General features: G+C 34.5%; 1 protein-coding gene across 1 annotated transcript; it reads right to left on the bottom strand.

The window, feature by feature from the left end:
- Positions 1-1,092: 1,092 nt before the first annotated feature.
- Positions 1,093-20,128, bottom strand: Rpf1 (ribosome production factor 1 homolog). Its single transcript, XM_010636733.3, has 9 exons — positions 19,892-20,128; positions 18,429-18,485; positions 17,242-17,322; positions 7,395-7,490; positions 6,573-6,726; positions 3,354-3,436; positions 2,817-2,998; positions 2,534-2,660; positions 1,093-1,741 (listed from the first exon to the last, which is right to left on the bottom strand). Exons 1-9 carry the CDS (start codon positions 20,117-20,119, stop codon positions 1,700-1,702), a joined length of 1,050 nt encoding a protein of 349 aa, XP_010635035.1. The 5' UTR covers positions 20,120-20,128; the 3' UTR covers positions 1,093-1,699.
- Positions 20,129-20,411: the final 283 nt, after the last annotated feature.

Genomic DNA, 20,411 nt, shown 5'->3' with positions numbered 1-20,411 from the left:
TACCTGGTGCCCTTTTAAATTTTGAGACAGGGTCTTCCTAAATTGTTCACGGTGTTCTTGAATGATTCTTTTGCCCAAGCCTCCTTAGTAGCTGGACTATAGGTGTGTGCCCCCAGGCCCAGTGGGAATGTTGGATTTTACTGCTTCCTACACCATAGGATTTTCCATCCTATTTCCTAAAAACCCTGTTATGTATATGCTTTTAAAAAAATGTAAAGAGGCCTAATTTAATTGAAATGTTTTATAAAGTGACATGCAGAAATCAATCCTGTAAAAATATAGATGTATCTCTGGCATCTCAATAAAGCTGTAAGTTGAAAATACATTTAATACACCTAACTTAACAAACATAATAGCTTAGCAACACAGTACACAGTGGGGTGCTGGTTGCTAACCCTTGTGCGCCCAGCATCTCGAGTGTCATACTGAATATCCCCAGCCCAGCCTGAAAGTTTCTACTGAATGCATACAGCTTTTGCACTATCATAAAGTTGAAAAATCTTAAGTTCAGCCATCAGTGGGTCAAGGAATATCTGTATAAGATGTGTTCTTATTTATAAAAATAAGTAAAGGATATAAGCAATGTATTAAACTAAAAAAAATACAAAACTGAGGCTGATTGAATATTCATAAGAAAAATGTAAAGAAAACTAGTTTTCTTTGACACTTTACTCTAATTAACCTTTTTTTTCCTTTTTAGTTTCCCAGACCACTTTTAACCAACTATTCAGCAAAAAGAAAACTGAAGCCTCTACAAGATTCCCCTTTCTTAACATGTGCCATAACACATACATTCTACTTTTGTCAGTCCTTAACATCTACCTCTCTGAATTTTCATGAATTTCTATTTCACGAGGGTATTTTATATACAGTAGTAGCAGCATACAATAAAATACTTGGTATAAAAATGTTTTGCTTTCTTACTGGTTTGAAATAAACTGTTAATCTGTTATAGGTGTTTTAGTGCTTAAGTTTTGTTTCACCAATTCTCATATGACTTTATGCCTTTGATTTATAAGACTGTTAGAAAATTAAAGATAAGTATTGGGTATAGTGGTTTATGCCTGTAATCCCAGCACTGGGGAGGCTGAGGCAAGAGGATTGCTGCCAATTCGGCTAAGCTGGGCTACATAGTGAGTTCAAGGCCAGCCTGAGTGGAATGTATTATAATGCCATGCAATTAGGTAAATAGGAGCAAGAAAAGGCAAACTTTAGCTTCAGGAATCTGGATCTTTGCTTTAAGTCCCAATAAAACATTTTGCTTTAAACTTTGACCCTTCTGAAAAGCTTAAGGAAATCTGGCCTCAATTTTAGTTAAATTGTGTGCTAGACTCTTAGGGTGTAACATGAATTTATTAAATCAGAGGTTACATGGTATCTCATTCCTGTTATATCTCTCAGCCCATATATTCTGAAAATGCAAACAGGAAAATTAATCTGAGACTTGATTCCAAAACTACCCCCAAATAAAACAAATGGTGAAACCTAACTCAAAACTTCTAAGCTCTTAACACTTTTATTTGTATTTAATACATACAGAGTAGCAATTCATGGCACTTGGGACATCTGTTCAGATATGAAAGAAAGTTCAATAAGTCACTAAATGCCATTTTGAGAGGGGTGTTCTCTCACAAAGAATTTACCAAGTTCAAGATAGGCCTGTTCAACAAAATCCAGTACTATTGATTGCTACAGTACTTCATAAATGGAATTTTCTTCGGCTTGTATCCATTTCCCGGGGCTGAAAATTAGAAGGGCAGAAAAAAAATGCTATGAACTATTAAGATAGCAAAAATTGACTTTATTAGGTCTATGTGCTGAAAAACGCTTTGTCTCTGAGACCCAAAAAATAAAGTCTTAGGTCTAATATAGAGGTGTTAGATATTACAATTTTAAAGTTAAAATATTTTAAAAGTATATAATAATTGCTTAGTAAACAAAAGACTATAAAAATATTTTTTCATTTATGATTTAAAATGATCTCCAAACTTACATGAAAACTTTGTAGCAATAGTTTTCAAGAAATACACAATATATTGGCATTGTAATACAGGAGTGAAAACAGCATTTATGTAGCTGATCTAGTAGGTCTTGGGCTCAAGAATTTTCCTTCCTATCAAGGTCCTAGGTGATGCTGCTAGTTCTACTTTGAAAACTACTGATCATGCTATTTCACATACAAGTCAGGCTTACTTGTCAGACCCAAATAACCTATCACAGTGGTAGTGAACCAAAGGCACACATGTTATTTTTCTTTTAAGATAAAATGTTAATGTATGGGTTTTTTCTAAACAAAAACCTCAGTATTCAGGTTTAATTGCAGTATTGGTAATAAGTAAGTGTGCTACATGCGTTTGGGGTTGCAGTTGGGCACTCTTCACCATCACTGCACTATCATGCTGGTTCTAGCTCAGGGAAGAAATTTACAAGCACAGCTTAAGGTATAAATAGCCAAGGTTTAAAGCACATCGTTTACTTTTCATTACATGCTTCAAAAATAACTTAAATGAGTTTTGGAAAGGTAAATACACACCTTATGGACCCATTCATACTCGCCATATTTAGAATCAAATGTTCCTTTCTGAAGAGATCTTAATTTTAAGGTAAAACGTGGTCCAAGTTCCTGAATTCCTACTTTCTTTTCACTCTTGAATATGTATCTTCAAAGACAAAAAGGTTATTAATGTTAAGTAACAGTTGGGATCACTCAGGCCAATTTGTAAAAAGGCTTGTCATACACAATACAGTAGAAAATAATGTTGAAAACATTTCATGATTGACATAAAAAAATCCAAGGAGCTAAATATGTTCCTCACCTATGAAATCTGAAGAAAATGTAATCGCGCTGATTGTGGAATGTGGCAACCTGTCTTCCAATAAATTGAGGATTATGGGGAAAGAGAGAAGCAAACATACGTCCAATTGAATGACCCAGCCTTGTTGTAAAATTATTCAGAATTATTTCGGGTACATGTTCTGTGGGGTCCTTGCCCCTTCTCTACAAAAACAAACAAAAAATCACAACACATTAAGCTAGCTGGTAATGCATCTCTCAGTGCAATTTCATAGTTTATGACTAATTAGGAAATTAATATTTTAAATAAGATTTCCACATAGCTTATAACAATGATGTACATTTTAATATGCAGTTTCTGTACCAAAAGAAAGTCCTAGAAAATATGATTTGTAGTAATGAGGACTACTGCCTATCTGCAGTAACTTAATCACAATCTCACAAGAATATTCAGTAGATAAAACTCATAGGAATAAATGTTATTAAAATCAGTTACACCTATAAGATAAGGAATCTGTCAAGTAATCAGATCAGTACTAATTCAATACTAAAACTTTACCTTAATTTCTTTTCGAAGACGAACACTGCTCATTTTAAAATGAGCAGTTGGGCCATTTGGCAAGTGACTCAAAATAAGTCCATCTGTTCATTAAAGTTAAGACAGAGCAAACTACATATTTCCAGACCACAAACTTGTAAATGTACTTGTTGAAATCAAGGTTATTAACACTTCTTAAGCTTAGTTTTAACGTTTATTATACACCACACGTTAAAACCAACTAACAAATTAGTAACAAATAGACTATCACGAAGTCATCTTTACATCTAAAGCTTCTTAAAATCTATAGTTAGCAGGTGGATGAATGTATTAATGTAGGTTAACTAAAGTCATTCTGGTATATCAAAAATTCACTCAAGAAAATGGATTAACCTAGACTAGCCTTATTTTTTCTTTTCACAATCTGATAGTCATCCTCAGAAGGTATCTCAGGTTTTCAACTAAAGTCGGTAAACAAAAGTTACTTAATGAACACTAGGCCGAAATAAGATGACAGGATTCTAGAATATAGCAACACAATATAAATTCACTTCCATCTTCAGAAGATTATAACCCTAAAAATGCTTTTAAAAATGTTTGTATGGTTAGGATAGGCAGTGAGCTTTGAATACCAACTCACAAGCCCAGAAACTTGAAAATGCACTTGTTGAAATCAAGGTTATTCTTAAACTCTTAGTCTTAGATTTACTATACATCACAAGTTATAAAACCAACCAACCAGGACCGGGAATTTAGCTCAGCGATTCCGTGGCCTGCCTTGTAAGTGCAAGGATCCTAGTTCAATACTTGGTACCAAAAACAAAAACAAAAACAAAAACGAAAACCAACCAACCAATTAGTAGCTACTGTCTACCATGAACAGAGAAATGTGCTAGTCACTTAAACTACAAATGAATAAAAGACACCCACCTACAATTGGCAGGATCAGTAGCCTAATTAACGTCTTAAATTTCCCAGCTGCAGCAAACTAGGATTACCACCTATACAATATTCCTCAAATACTGTAGCACAACTTCAGTAACCTCTCCTTTATTTTACAGTGAATGAATACAAGCAGAACTGATGGCAATGGACTGAAATTTTCAATTAATAGCATGCTTTTTCAAACATCTCACTCTTTAACCACTTACCAGTCCAATTATTTAAATACAGGATGACCAAAAATTGCATTTTTTGGTTAATTTTTTGTTTTTGTTTTGTTTTTTGAGACAGGGTCTCGCTACGTAGTTGAGATTGACCTGGAACTCACTATGTAGCCCAGGCTGGTCCTGAACTCACAGAGATCCTCCTGTTTCAGCCTCCCAAGTGCTGGGATTACAGGCGTGCGCCACCATGCCCAGCTGGTTAATTTTTATAATATAACAAAATATAAAAACAATGATTTTATCAAATTTATTCATTAAAAGAATCGACTAGTTGAAATGACACCTTCCTGAGCAACGAAGGCTTGGGAAAGTATGCAAACAAACATGGCTCAGGGGAAACTGTTTAGTGGTTAAAAACTGAGCCTTAAAGGTAGATCAACAATTGAGACTGTTTTAAGCCTATTTATATACAATATGAAATTTACAAAATAGATGTGACCATCTTTGGTTATCTTCAACTTTTTCCTTCTCCTACCAAATCTTACAGTTTTTACCTTCTCAAGTTCTTTCCTCTATAGCAGCCTCTTTATCCTCTTAACTATCTTTAGTTGAGTGAGATCGTTGAGGTTTTCCACCTAGATTAACAGTATCGTGGTGGGTCTTCTCTATTTCAAGTACATCTAGACTAAATTAATTCTATTCTAATAATGAGGAAGAGAAGCTGACAGCTTAGTCTACAAGGCGCCAAATTAATATATAGTAGGTAAAAAGGCAATTTTATATTAAAAAAAAGACAACGGTGCTTGCTTTGGCAGCACATATACTAAAAAAGACAACATAAGCTTTCTCAAGACTATAGATTGTATAAGTGAAATGTGTGTGCCTGTATAAAACATCTCAGTAAAACAGGATAAGAATGTTAATTGAAATGAGGAATGACGGCTTCTTAATACCAATCCTTAAATGGTATTTTTTTAACCATCAAAAATAAAAAGGCAAGCAGACCACGCCACTTTATATTTTGGGGCAATTAAAAAAAAGGCAGCAAATACTTTAAAAGTAGATCTTTTCTGGAACAGTTAAGTATTCAAAAGATTTTAGTTTGGTATATTAATCTGGTTAAGCCAAATTATAGCCAAAAAGATACCACAATAAAAGCTAGTTTTTGTCTATTTTTGTTTCTAGAAAATACTACAAGTAAATATACTTGTTACACTGAAAATAATAAAAGCCATAAAAATTAGATATTTAAAATACAGCCTTTTAAAACAGTTTAATCAGTGTTCACTGAAATAACATGTCTTGGTGACAAAGAACAGTCTTGTTGCCGTTCTTTTATAAATACTTAACTTTTAATAATTTTGACTTAATCAGTTGGTCATCTCTGAGGTTACTGTATTCACAGGTGTTAGTTAATAAAACAACAGCAAGAGGGAAAATAAATCTACACTTCCCTTATCTCAATATCTTATCAGAAACACCTTGGGTTCAGGGGACACATTTATCTCATTGGTATTGGCATCTAAAACACTACCAATTACCAGTTACATAGTTTGGGCTCAGATTTCCATTTCAGACTCAATTCTGTGACACCAGCACCACAACATCTGATCTAGCCAGACCAAAGTACAGGCAGGTCCAACTGGGTCAGTTCTCTCATGCCACCCCTCTTAAATGACTGTCTTCTGCACCGAACATTCCCTCCTTGCCTTATAAACTTCATTCACCCCTTGGACCCACCTTAAGCATCTCTTTCTATGTGACACCCTTCCTGATATCCCCAGAACAATGTAGACTAGCACAAGGTTGATATTTTCTATTTCTTTAATTGTTCTATCCACACTATATTTTGTTAGCTTATATGTCTGTTTACTCTGAATTCCCTAAAGGTTGACTTTTTCATTCTGCATCCTTTGAAAGGATTAAAACAACGTCTCAGCTGTAACATGTGCCTCCTAAAAATGTATGGTGAATAAAAAGGAAAAAAAAAATCAGTTTATAGAATCTTGTATAGAAATAGTTAATTTTTTGAGGAAAATTATGTTCTGGGAGTTACAGGGAACAGCTCCTTATTCTTTCAAATATATTTTAAAAGGGATGAGAAAGGGACAGCAAAACTTCTTTCAAAGGATACTTGGTATCTTACGATCTTCATGAATCACGATTAGATCTGTGAAGTCTCTTGAGATGCACTGTGGAATAATCTTTTTCAGAGCCAGTCCTCTTCTGTAGTAAACATGGGAGTTGGGTATAACCGTTGAGAGCTGGTGACAGAGTCTTACTGTTCTCTGTAAAACAAAATAACAAAAATTCTCAGAAGTGAAAAAGAATAAAATATTACATGGCCTATATTCAGAAGGAAATAAATGATTGTAAGACTGTTGTTAATAGAAAGACCAAAGAAAAATAATGAGAATTATGTTTCATCTTTTATCAAAGGATGGTCATCCTGCTGGGTGTGGTGACACAAGCCTGTAATCCCAGCACTCGGGAGGCTGAGGCAGGCGGATCGCTGTGAGTTTGAGAACAGCCTGGGTACACAGTGAGTTCCAGGTCAGTCTCAACTACATAGTGAGACCCTGCCTCAAAAAACAAACAAACAAAAAACAAAACAAAACAAAAAAAGAATGGTCATCCTAAATCAACAAAGGGTACTTTTGCTCCACCAAGAGACATTTGGCAACATATAGGGACATTTCTCTGGTTACTAATGGAAAGAGGCTGGGGATGCTGCTAAACATCCTATAATGAACGGGATACTGATCATAACTATGAACCACCCCGCCCAAAATGTATGCTTAGTGAACCTCTACCATATCAACAGTTGATTTTTATTTTAGTCTATTCACAGGCATTATTTCAAGCAATAACTATTTAACTCTTTTGAAAAGAGTACCTTAAATGATAGAATATAAGGCAATTAAAAATTCAAGAACTATACTATATATGTGTTTACCCCATGAGGTCTATCTGATGTTGTGATGAGAATCTTGGGAGAAGTTTCTCTGTTGAAGTAAGGAGCAAATTCATCAGTAGCTTCATCATAAGCAACCTGAAAACAGAAGATATAATTTTACATCAAACAAATACTCTACTGAGTCTGACTGTTGACACTAACTACCTAGCTGACAGGATCTGAAGATATGGGAGGGACTAATGTTAGTGGCACCCTGAAGAGATTGGATGATTTCTCCTCTAGAATACAAGAATAAAACTATCAGTAGTCATTCTGGTACATAAACTGATTCATGTTTATTCTTGGAAAATGGTTATAAAAGGAGCAAAAACATCAGAAATTAGCTTCATTGGTGAGAATAATAATTTTATCAACTTCAAGGGTGATAGAAGGTAAGAAGTAGCAGTCTAGGATTTGGAGGTGGTGGACTGGATCAGGAAGGGGAAGGTTGGTCATGTGGAGGTAATAACCCACAGCTTTGCCAATGCAGAACTGCAAATGCAATTCCGGGTAAGTGTGGACCTGCCAAAAATTCAAAGGAGTGCTCTGGAAGTGAAAGATTCATAATCTCCCCACAAATCCGCGGCTAACAGCTAAGCTTACACATGTGTTGGAGGAGACCTGAAAATCCACTGAATGTAAAAGCCAAGGGAGACTTGAGAATTGGCAGTAACTAACCATAAAGCTACTCCTAAATCCGCACACAGCTCAGATGGCATGGATGTCTGAGGGGCTTGTGGTAGCTCAACAATCCACCTAATCACTGGTTGACCGTGAATCCAAATAAACATAGGAGCGATCCCTAGGGAATTTAGTTAAAAGTAATTTAAAATCAGTAGAGGCATAGTGCTATTATCAGGAGACAGGCTATATAGTTTAAGTCCACACAAACTGCTAAAACAACCCATACCCTTAAAAAATAAAGTAGCATTTAAAATATCTAATTTTCAACAGTGATTAGATTTATTAGAAACAAAAAAGCACGACACATCAGAGAAAAAGCAGTCAATAGTTGCTGAATGGGTTCAGATATTGAATTTAGCAGACTTCAAACAACACTAAGTAAAATATACAATGATTTAAAAGAAATATGGACTGAACAGCCAATCTGACATGGCAGAAAAATCAGTGAACCTGAAAACTGTCTAATATACATGACCTGGACTGAACAACAACAACAACAAAAAATCACAGAAAATATAGTGAACTGGATGAACCTGTAGGATAATATCAAACATTTCAATAGTACACAATAAGGGAGTCCTCAGAGAGAAGACAGAAAGGGGCAGAAAAACTACTTGAAGAAATAATGGCTGAAAACACTATATGTAAGAAAAACACTAATAGATCTACAAAGCTCAGGAAATCCCAAGCAGGATTTAAAAAAAACAATACTGAACATTAGTGCCAAACTGCTAAAAGCCAAAACCAAAAAATCTGAATGTAAAAGGAAACACCGATGACAAGTGGAAATGTCAAAGTTAAAATGCAGTGGAATGGTATTTAAAGAAGACCCTTATCTTTCACCATGCACTAAATTAAAATCCAAATGGATTAAAGATCTAAATATTAAAACAGAAACATTAAACTTGCTGGAAGGTAAGTTAGGCAGAACTATGAGAGACACTGGCATAGGAAAAGACTTTATGAACAAATCCTCAGTAGCACGGGAACTAGCAGATAGAATCAACAACTGGGATCTCATCTTATTAAAAAGCTTCTGTACTTCAAAAGAAACCATCAGCAGAACTAAGACAACCTACAATGTGGGGAAAAAATTTTACCAGTGTTCCTCAGACAAAGGACTATTATCAAGAATATATAAAGAACTCAAAGCAAGCAGCCCCCCCAAATATAAAGACCCGATTCAAAAATGGGCATCCGAAATGAACAGACATTTATCAAAGAAGTCAAAGCAGCAAGTAAATATATGAAATGTTCCACATCACTGATCATTCGAGAGATGCAGAGGAAAACAACACTGAGATTCCACCTCACCCCACAAAGAATGGCTGCTATCAAGAAATCACATAATAACAAATGTTGGCGGGGTTGTGGGGAGAAAGGAACCCTTCTCCATTGTTGATGGGAGTGCATACTGGTGCAACCACTATGGAGATACCTCAAAGAGCTGGGACTGGAGGTTCCATGTGACCCAGCCATCCCTCTGCTGGGTTTCTTTCCAAAAGAAATAAAAGAATCATATCACAGAGAAGTATGCACACCCATGTTTATAGCAGCACAGTTTGTAATAGCTAAAACTTGGAAACAGCCCATTTGCCCATCCGTTGGAAACTGGATAAAGAAGATGTGGTTTTTCTATAAAATGGAATATTACTCAGCCATAAAGAAGGAGAAAATAGATTCATTCATAGGAAAATGGATACATATTGAAGATATACTCCTAAGTGAAATAAATAAGGCACACATGTGTAAATACTGAATAGTTTCTCTGGTGTGAATAATCTGCAATAATACAGAAGATCCTAATAAGATTACTGACATTGAGAAATGGGAAGAAAGGAGCTAAAGGTGTAGGGAAGGTGGGATGGGTAGGGGAAGGGTAATAAGGGAAAAGAAAAAAATGTGAGATAATGAAAAGATGGAAATAAAGTGTTTGTAGATGGGGAGGGGAGGAGTGGGTGAAGGGAGGGTAGGGACAAGGGGAAAAAATGAGAACCAAGACTTGTCATGTAGAGGTACAAGATCCCAATAATGAATGTAACTGTACTGTATACCTAAAATGTACCAATAAACGCAATTAAAGCTGAAAAAAAAATTCAGCCAAATATTTTATATTCTACAAAGTTTTAAAAAATGAAGGCAAATAGGCATATTTTAGGATAAATAAGACTGAGATAATAGCAGCTACTTAATTTACTGTAAAAAAATGGCTAAAGGAAGTCCTACAAATGGGGAAAAAAAAAATAACACTAGATGGTAATAGACCAGAAAAGTGTTGTAAATGGTAAACGCAAAGGTACATAAAAGATTCTGTGTATTCACACTCAATTTCTTTGAAAAAGTTCAGATTGTTTAAAGCAGTAATTACAACATTAGGTTTATAATGCAGTACATACAACAATAGTATGAAGAGGGTGGAAAAAACAAAACTACTAGTACAAGCCTGTTATATTGTACCAGAACTGTGTCAATGTTTGTTTGAAATACATCATAACAAAGATAAATGCTGTAATTTTTTTTTTTGTCAGTGCAGGGGGTTGAACACAGGACATTGTGTACACCAGACAAGCAGCCCTATATTATATTAATTCTAAGAGTAACCACTAAAAAATAAAATTAGCTTTAAAAATGGCATACTAAAAATTGTTTAATACAAATGAAAGTCAAAGAGGAAGAAAGGAAAATTTAAAATATTTTCTGAGAAAAAAGCAAAATGGCAGATATAAATCTAACTACATCAATAACATTAAATATGTCAGACTGAATACAAAAACAAGATTCAGCTATACATCTCCACAGGTGATATATTTAAAATTTAGAGTCATAAATACACTGAAAATAAAAGCATTTAAAAAAATGTAGGGCCGGGGATTTAGCTCAGGGGTTTGGTGGCCTGCCTTGCAAGCGAAAGGACCTGAGTTCAATCCCCGGTACCAAAAATAAATAAATAAATAAAATAAAATAAAATAAAATAAAATAAAAAAATAAAAAAATGTACCAGCAAACAGGATCTACGAAGAGTTTTAAATGCCTGTATGTACAGCATCAGATAAAACAGACATTAAGAAAAACTGCTAAGGGCTGGGGATTTAGCTCAGCGGTGCCACCGCCTGCCTCGAAAGCGCAAGGACCCAAGTTCGATACCTGGTACCAGAAAAAAAAAAAAAAAAAAAAAAAAAAAAAAAAAAAAAAAAGAAAGAAAAACCGCTAGAACGGCAGGGGTCAACCCATAGTCCGTGTGTTATTATGTTTTTCTTTCAAGATAAAAGATGTTACTGTATGAGTCATTTTTTCTAAACTACAACCTCAGTATACAGGCTTAATTGCAATGTTGGCACTTTGTGATAAATAGGTGGGTTCTGGATTACAGTTTGGTACTCCATCTCTAAAAGGTTTGCCATCACTGTGCTAAGACAATGAGGGATATTTTATATTGGATTAAGGGTCAGTATATCAGAAGGATGTAGTTATATTGTTATGTAATTCATATAAGAACAAAATACAAATATAATATACACCTAAAAGTACTCCCAAAATCAAAAACTGAAAGTATAGAAGAAACAAGAGCAAATATAGGTGGAAACTTCAGTGTTCCACTCTCAGTAGCTAATACAACTAGATGTGAACCACACTATCAACCAAGCTGAATCAACCCTTATATATAATAATCCAACTCACGCCAATAAAATACATATTTTTCAAGGGATATGTAAACATTCTCCAAATCAGACCATATACTAAGAAACAAAATAGCTTCTTTAATTGAAAAAGACAGACATGAAAGTATGTTCCACAACCGCAATATTAAATTGGAAATTAGCCAGTAAGCAATCTGGAAAATCCTTGAAAATCTGGAAATTGAGCAACACACTTAATAACTGATTAGCCAAGAAAGAAGTCACAAGAGAAATTACAAGATATCTTGAACAGAATGAAAATAAAAATACAATAAACATACCAAAATGTATAGGCTACAATTAAAGCAGTGATAAGAGTAAAAATCAGAGCTTTAAAGTGTTATATTAAAGAGAAGTCCAAAAGTAATAATCCAAGCTTCTATCTTAAAAAGCTGGGGGTAGGGGAACAGAAATAAAACTTAAGGTAAGCAAAAGAAATAATGAAGACTGGGGGAAAAGCAATGAACTAAAATACACTGGTGGGACATGGAGGTTGGTTAATGAGTATCAACATACAATTACAAAGGAGGAATCAGTTCTAATGTGCCATGGCAGAGTAGAGTCAATATAGTCTAAAACCATTTATTATATATTTCAAAATAACTAGACAAGAGTTTGAAAGTTCCCATTCCACAGAAATAATATTTGAGGAGATCTTACACATTATATATGTATCAAATTATCAAACTGTATCCCATAAATGTCAATTAAACATTTTTTATCAGGTAAAAAAAGAAAATGAAATTATAAGACACGAACTCTGCCATTAGAAAAAATATTTAAATTTAAATGATAATAAAAGAAACACATTTTAAAACTTATGTAATACAGCAAAACTGGTACGTAAGAGTTCTGTGGCCTTGGATGCTCGTAACAGAAATGATGAAAAATGAGCAAGTCAATAAATGAAAGCAGAAGGAAATAAAATGGATAAATGAATTAGAAAATAAAGATTTAATAGAGAAGATTAAAGAAAAAAAGTAATACAGTACATGTATCTCTGGTGAACAGTGACTAAGAAAAAACATCCAAACAAATAAAGTTAGGAATGGAAAGGAGACATTCTTATAGATTCACTCATGAACATGGATATACATTAATTCTAACTGAAGTATTAAAAACCCAATACAATGTATAAGAAAAAGATAAAACACCATAATCAAAATGGGTTTATCTCAACAATGAAAGATATTTAACATTAGAAAATTCATATCATTTAGTATTCTGATGCAATACAGGAGAAAAACCACATCATTTTAATATGTGCAGAACAAGAATCTAAATATTCTACATTCACCGATGATAAAACGAAGCATAAGAATAAGTGGAATTTCCTTAACCCTTAAGGAGAATATACCACTAATGATATATTTTGTGAAACTACTATCTAACAAAAATGAAAATAATATTCAGACATATTATTAGAAATTAGTTTAGATCAGCTATGGCTAGAAGCCCAGAAAACTGCAGTTTTATAAATTAGCACACAGACCATTTACACAGAGATACAGTAAACTAAGAGAAAGTCTAAAATACTTGGGAATAGCTCTAACAAGATTTATTTGTAAAACTACATGTATGAAGAAAAGTATAAAATTCACTGAAGACATCTTCAGTATCTAAAAAAAGATCTAAGTAAGTAAATCAATAAATAGAGGTTCCCAAATTGATTTGATTTAGTGTCATTTACAATTTTCATGGAAAACCAAAGGCCCAGAAAGACATAGAACAATTCTGGAGGGATGTGGGGTGGGGGGTGAGAGGACATCTCATTCTTAAATATAGACTTAAGAAGTCAGATAATTAAGAAAGGAAAGAAATGATACAATGAAAAACTGATTAATCAAGTAGACCCCAAACCCAAACATTTATGGATAACTGATATGACACAATATTATAAGGTACTATGGGGGAAGGTTTCACTACTCTAAAACTGGTGCTGGGGAAAGTGATTATTTATATGCATATAAGAGTCTAGGGGTGGGAGAGAGGAAAGAGGTTTTCTTTCTCACATCGAACAGAAAATTCCTAACAATTAAGTACATGAATATGAAAGGTAACCCCTTAATTTTTTTTTTTTTGAGGTGAAAGAACCTATGGTCACAGGGTAAAGATTTCTTGAATAAGACATAAATTGCATTAAATATTAAAACATTTTAATATCTCAACTATATTAATGCATTAAATTTCCTGTCACTGAGACAAGTAGGACAGGTTTAATTAGCCTGAGAGTTTCATGGGTTTGGTCTATGGTTAGGTGGCCTGCTTAGTTCATGGTGGCCAGTGGACAGGACAGGTCAAACAGGAAGGGGCAAGGGACCAAATAAAGGCTTCAAGGTCATACCTCCCTGACTGACTTGGACAAACCCAGAAGTGTACTTTATTAATCCCTTGCATGGCTCTCAAGCCAATTAAGTCAATAAGCTAACTTACTAGTTACAACTAAGAATCTGTTCCTCCAAAGATACCAGAGAAAGTAACAGAATCCATAAATTGAAAGTTTCCCTAACACATATAAAAATTAGTATCCAAATTATATAGAAAAAAATTGATACATCCCCAGTACACACACACACACACACACACAAAAAGAAAAAGAAAAAGAAAAAGAAAAAGAAAAAGAAAAAGAAAAAAAAAGAAGCTTAAATTTAGGGTAGAGGAAAGGAAATAAGGGAAAAGAAAAATATGAAAAAATGGAAATAAAGTATTTGTATATAAGGGAGGAGGGGGTGAAGGGAAGGCAGGGGTAAGGGGAAAAAATGAGAACAAAGACCTGTCATGTAAAGGTACAAGATCCCAATGATGAATGTAACTGTACTGTATACCTAAAATGTACCAATAAACTCAATGAGAAAAAAAAAGATACAAATCAGTAAAATACACTGCATGATAGAAAAATGGACAAAAGACATGAACTAGTTTATCTCTGAAAGAAAACAGTACATATAGGAAAAGATGCTCAACCATATTAGCAAACAGGGAAATACAAATTTAAATCACAATGACACAACTCTCTATCAGTAGTGTGAATATAACAACATTTAGTCAGAATGCAGAAGAATAGAAATATTGCCCTTGTACTATGACAATATAAAATGATTCAACCACTATGGAAAAGATTTTGGAACTAACATGTTAAGTTGAATATTTGCTCATCCTCATCAAATTCTCCCATAGGTAAATACTCTAGGAAAACTTTTACATATATGTCTAAATCTCCAAATTCATCTCTTGCCATCTTTTCTAAAAATTCGTAGGGGCTGAATGGAGATTTAGCTCAGTGGTGCCGTGCCTGCCTTGCAAGCCCAAGGTCCTCAGCTTGATCCCCGGTACCGCCAAAAAACAAAAACAAAACCAAAAAACTTAGGAGTAACCTCAAACATATACAAAACTGAACTCTTGATTTCCTCCTTAAATCTGCTTCACCCCACTATTCCGTACCTTGGCGATTGACAATTGCATTCTTCTAACTGCTCAGACTAACCCTGATACCACTTTTGAATCTTCTTTTTCACATCCCGCAACCAATATATCAGGAAATCCCAGTGCCTTGAATTTCAAATACCCAGGAATAAAAATAAAATTCAATCAAACCAGTTCTCACCACTTTCATTGTAATTACTCTAGTCCAATTCCTCATTATAATCTCTGTCCTGCAAATAATAGCTTCCTAACTAGTCTGGTTACCACCCTTCTAATTATGTTCTTAGTGCAGCACTACTCACATTTAAAAATTAAGTCTGATCAAACAAATCAAGTATAAAACCAAAGATTTCACAATGGCCAATAAGATCACACTTTCTTGGAACCTTTCCTATACCCCCCACACATTTAATTTCAGTCATTCTGGCCTTATTCTTCAAAAGCATATTAGGCACAATCCTGCCTTAGAGTTTTTGCAGCAGGCATTTTCTCCTCTACAGATGGCTCACTTCCTCAATTCCTTCAAATCTTTGCCAAAAGGTCATCTTTCGAATGACACCTATCCTGATCATCTTATATAAAATTGTAATCCTAGCCAACAGAAAAATGAGCAAGAAATGAAATGATTAGGAAATAAAAACAGAAGGGGAAAAAAAGATATGCTCAACTATTTGTAACAAGAAAACTGCTGATTAAAGTGTGCACTAAGATACCTTTTCTCTACTATCAAACTGGAAAAGAATTCCTGTAACTGTAAAATCCTGACTTTGTTTGAGGAATAAACATCATCAATCTCAAAGTATCTGCCTCCAAAATATCTATTACATAAAGAAAAACTGTAACTTCATAGTGGAGAAACCTGGCAAACACAATCAAATAATCAATTTGACATAAACAGAAATGGGAACATCAATATCATGTGGCTCCTGATGAGAAGTACTGCAAAGTACATATAACATCACATCTGTAGTATTCCTCCCAATAGTAGCTAGACTGGATATAATCAGAGAAACTCACACTAAAGGACTTCTACAGAATTTGTCATCTACACTCTCAAAAAAATTATCAATGTCAGCAATGTCAAGCAATCTGGAGAGATCATAAAGGAAAACTTAAGTGTGGTACATATAATATTTTAGAAACTTAGGTCAATAGTGTACATGAATTCTTTTTTATTAAATCTAAAAATATCAAAACAAAATAAAAATGTACACACATAGATACACACACTCCTACATGCATAAAATTGCAATTCTTCTCTACTCCAAGTAGTTCTAAATTTTCTCTATTCCTTTGACCTATATCACATGCTAGCATGTCTAATTTATTTTACTATGTTTATTGTCTCTCTCCCTCCTCTGTGTGTGTATGTTTATAAGACAGAGTGTGCATGTGTTTGGTCCACTGATGAATCCCAAGTCCTTAAACAAACACCAATACACAGCACACAATTAATATAAGCAATAAACATTTGTTGGACTACGGACTGCCTGAATGAACAACTACAATGGAATATAGGTGAAAGAAAGTTGATAGCTGTTATTGTTTGAAAATAAACAAACATTACAAAACCAAGTTACCATTATGAAAAAATTTTAAATATTGCAAATATAAAGCCTTGATTTATTGCAGTGTTGCAAACTATTTAAAGAGAAAACATTCAGAGTGGAGGATTATCTTCAATCCAAGAGTTTTATGTGGATAGAAAAATACTGTCAAATGCTATCAATAGGCCTGAAAATACCTAACAAATACTACAAAAATGTACAGTACAAGGGATTCTAAAATATTAAACATACTATTCAGAGATCAAATGACAAACGTTAAGTTTACCTAATCATAGAATTCAAAGCATTTGTAGAAAGTGCTTACTGTATTCTTCTAGAGTATTACTGAGAAAATCAGTTATGAAGTAATGTAGCAAATACGGTATTATGCCAGCCAACATTATAGCTGGATCTACAGTATATCACACAACTTTGCCAGTCAGCACAGTGTTAACACATCAGCATGTAACTTATCAAGGATGATCATTCAAATTCATTTAAGACTTCTAACATTACCTCTTCATCATTAGGGTCTACTGTAGTTTCATCATAGACTCGTTGGTTGTCAATGGTCTTGGGTACAGGTTTTGGTGGAGCCTAAATAAAAGTAAAAGTAAATTTATAAGTATTTTACTTTTGCTGTTTTACATTATAATTGGGGAAAAAAGAAATCTACAATTAATCCCAAAGCACAATCTGTTCCTTATTTCAACCCACTTCTGCTACAGCTCCAACAATACTGATTGAAAAGAAAAATGAAAAGTAATACTATTTTTAACCATCTAAGCAGATATATACATATTGGAAGAATAGCTAATTTGAATTAAACAGCTTAAAACTAGCCAGAAGTAGCATGGAGAAGTAGGCATCAAAATAATTATCTATCACTGAGGAAAAGAAACGTATGAAAGTGAACAACACTTTGGAGAAAAACAAAACAAAATAAAACAAAATAAAATAAAAGTCATAAAAGTCTATATGTATTGGACTTTATTTCTATATTACCAGAAAGTTATTCAGAAATACATAATAAAAGTGTATTCATTGGTCTAACCTAGTAATTCTACTTTGGTTTGGAGAATTTATGGTAAGTAATGGAACACCATCTGTACAAAGAAACACATATAGTATCACTATTAGTAATGAAAATAAATAGCAGAAAGAGCAAATGTCCAACAATAGGATAAAGATTAAGCCCATTATAGCATCAATAAGATAGAATACTATTACAATCAGCAGTTAGGTATACTGAGCTTAGAATAAGAAACTGTAAAAATGACTACCTTTCTGCAGCCTTGCCTGACAAAAACCTCTACTTCAACCAGAAGTGCCAACATCCCTTCCCCTCAAAGTAGGAGAAAGATTCTTCTCCCTCTCAAACACATAATGTGACATAAAACTCCACTGCTGTGCTCATTTCTTAGGTATGCCAACATACACAGTAATGATATAAAGAAGTGCATGGGAAAAATAAGATAATTATACATCAGTGTGGTCTTTGTAGGCGAAAACCAGAAGAAGCAGGAGGCAAGATTTCATCATTTTATTCTAAGCAGGGTAAAAAGGATAGAAACAGATCTTTTTTTTTTTTTTTTTTGTATCTTCTCTTACATCTGAAATACTTCATAAATCTTAGAAAGTCACCACTATAACATCAGGAAACATTATTCAATATAAACAAGTTGGCTAAAATTTTTATTTACCTTATCACCAAGAGCTTCTCTCTCTTTTTTAAGTTTTTTCTTAGCAGCCAACTTTTCCTAAAGGTTAAAAACAAAAGAACAAGACAGAGAAACCATTAGTTAGGTCACAAACACATGGATACTACAAATCACTAATTCTATGAATATTCTGACTGGGAAGTAGTGTATTAAAATAAGCACCCAAACATAGCTTTTTATAATTACATTACTGTAAATCAAATGAGCTAATCAATAAGCTTACTTAGCAAAGACTTCACTTGTTCAAAGTCTAAATTGTCAAGTGTGAGGATTAAAGCTCTATTAGCTTTAACTTTTGCTATAATATTTCAAATTATAATTAAAGTGTGAAATGTATATCTAAACAAGTTAACAAGTTTTGGTTTTCTAAACAGTTACATCCTAATGATCACATTTATGACAGTTGCTTCCCTTGGAAAGCACTCAGATAAACAGAAAAGGGAATGAGTTTTTAGGTTGTTTCCAATAAAACTATCACTAATCCTCATATTTTATAATCAAAATATGCTTTTAATATGAGTGACAACTCACAAGATTAGGATTACTTATTATAAATCTCTATCTTCTGATTTCTAGACAGAATGCTTGATACACAATAGAAAATACTCTTTTTCCAACGCCTCCTGACGCTCAACCCAATAGGTCTCAGGTTCGAAACCACAGTGCTAAGAAGTATTCTAAGACAGTCCCTCCCCCATACTTCCACACCAGATGGGTTATATAGACCTTTTATATACTTCAGTAGTTGGCACTTAGGATGAATAAAGAATTAGTCCAGGGTACCAAAAATTCTAGTAAGAGGCAAATAAGAATTATATGTTATAATACTATATGTTATGTGTAATATGTTATATATAGTATGTTATATATGAAGGTCTATGATATGCAGATATAAATAAATGCTTTCTTCCATTAGTAATTCAACTGCAAATGAGCACTACGACCTTGGACAAGTGGTTTTAAACCTCTCTACATTTATGTTTGCCTCCCCTAACAGTATGAATACGATTACTAGAAACTTAACAGTACTAACTTCAGTATGAATTACTGCAGGAATAGACACTATTTTGCATTTGTTATGCATTGCCCATACCACATGTTCTCAAGGTTCACCAACGTGGGGTTGGGGTGGCAAAACAGATGGGCTGAGATTTTTGCCTTCTAGCACAGAAGGTAATTCTCACTAGGAAACCAACATTTCTGACCTTCCTTCTGAGTGGAGGACCCAACGAAGCAGCTGGAAAGGGAACCCTCCACCCTGACGCTCAGGCTCGACCCAGTCTCCAAAGCAGATCGAGAGACCAGGAGCCATGAGCCACGGGATCACTCTTCCCGAGGAACTTCGGCTCCCCGCAGAGACAACCAGCCCCTAAATTCCCTAATCCTCTTCCGCGGTCAAAACAGCGCGCATGCGCATGCGCCCGCTCAACCCACCCCTCGCACACCTTCCGCTGCTGCTGTTTCCACCGCGTGAACATTAAGTGTCGCCGCTGCTTGTTCTTAATCTCCGAAATGCTGAAGCCGGGGGGGAAGGCAGTGGCTTTCGGGGGTTGGACCCCGCCTTCTATCGCCCCGTCTCCAGGTACTGCATCCTCTTGAGGCTCTTCCATAGCGGCTTTCCTTTTCAAGCTTTTCTTCCCGCTGCCGCCACTCTTTTCCCTGGCTTTCGCCATGTTGTTTGCTCCGGTGCTTCTGTACGGAAACGGAAATGGCTTTTTTTGCTAGCCTTTCCTTAGTTTTTACTTCCGGGGTCGCGAAGGTCCTAAAGAAAACAGACAACTGAGCTACGTACAGTAGGGAGGTACCAAAATTGAGGCATGAAGAAAGCATAGGCAGCTTCACTGTATGAACGAGTTCGTGGGCTCCTTCATTAGGTATCTGATATGTGACAAACCCTAAAAATTATGAGACAAAGCAATCCTTGCCCTATTTAGTTTACTTTTTTTTTTTTTTTTTTTTTTTTTT

The sequence above is a fragment of the Fukomys damarensis genome, unplaced genomic scaffold (assembly GCF_012274545.1).
Source record: "Fukomys damarensis isolate Sample0158 unplaced genomic scaffold, DMR_v1.0_HiC HiC_scaffold_33, whole genome shotgun sequence".
Lineage (NCBI taxonomy): Eukaryota > Metazoa > Chordata > Mammalia > Rodentia > Bathyergidae > Fukomys > Fukomys damarensis.
This window is presented reverse-complemented; position numbering and strand designations above follow the sequence as displayed.

Bases quoted from the DNA above. Each gene is read 5' to 3' on its own strand.
- Rpf1 (XM_010636733.3), bottom strand. From the start codon at position 20,119: ATGGCGAAAGCCAGGGAAAAGAGTGGCGGCAGCGGGAAGAAAAGCTTG. The intron at 7,491-17,241 runs GTAATGTTAGAA...TTCTGTTTTCAG, and splicing joins TAGACCCTAATGATGAAGAG to GTTGCTTATGATGAAGCTAC. The intron at 2,999-3,353 runs GTAAAGTTTTAG...TTGTTTTTGTAG, and splicing joins GTCTTCGAAAAGAAATTAAG to AGAAGGGGCAAGGACCCCAC.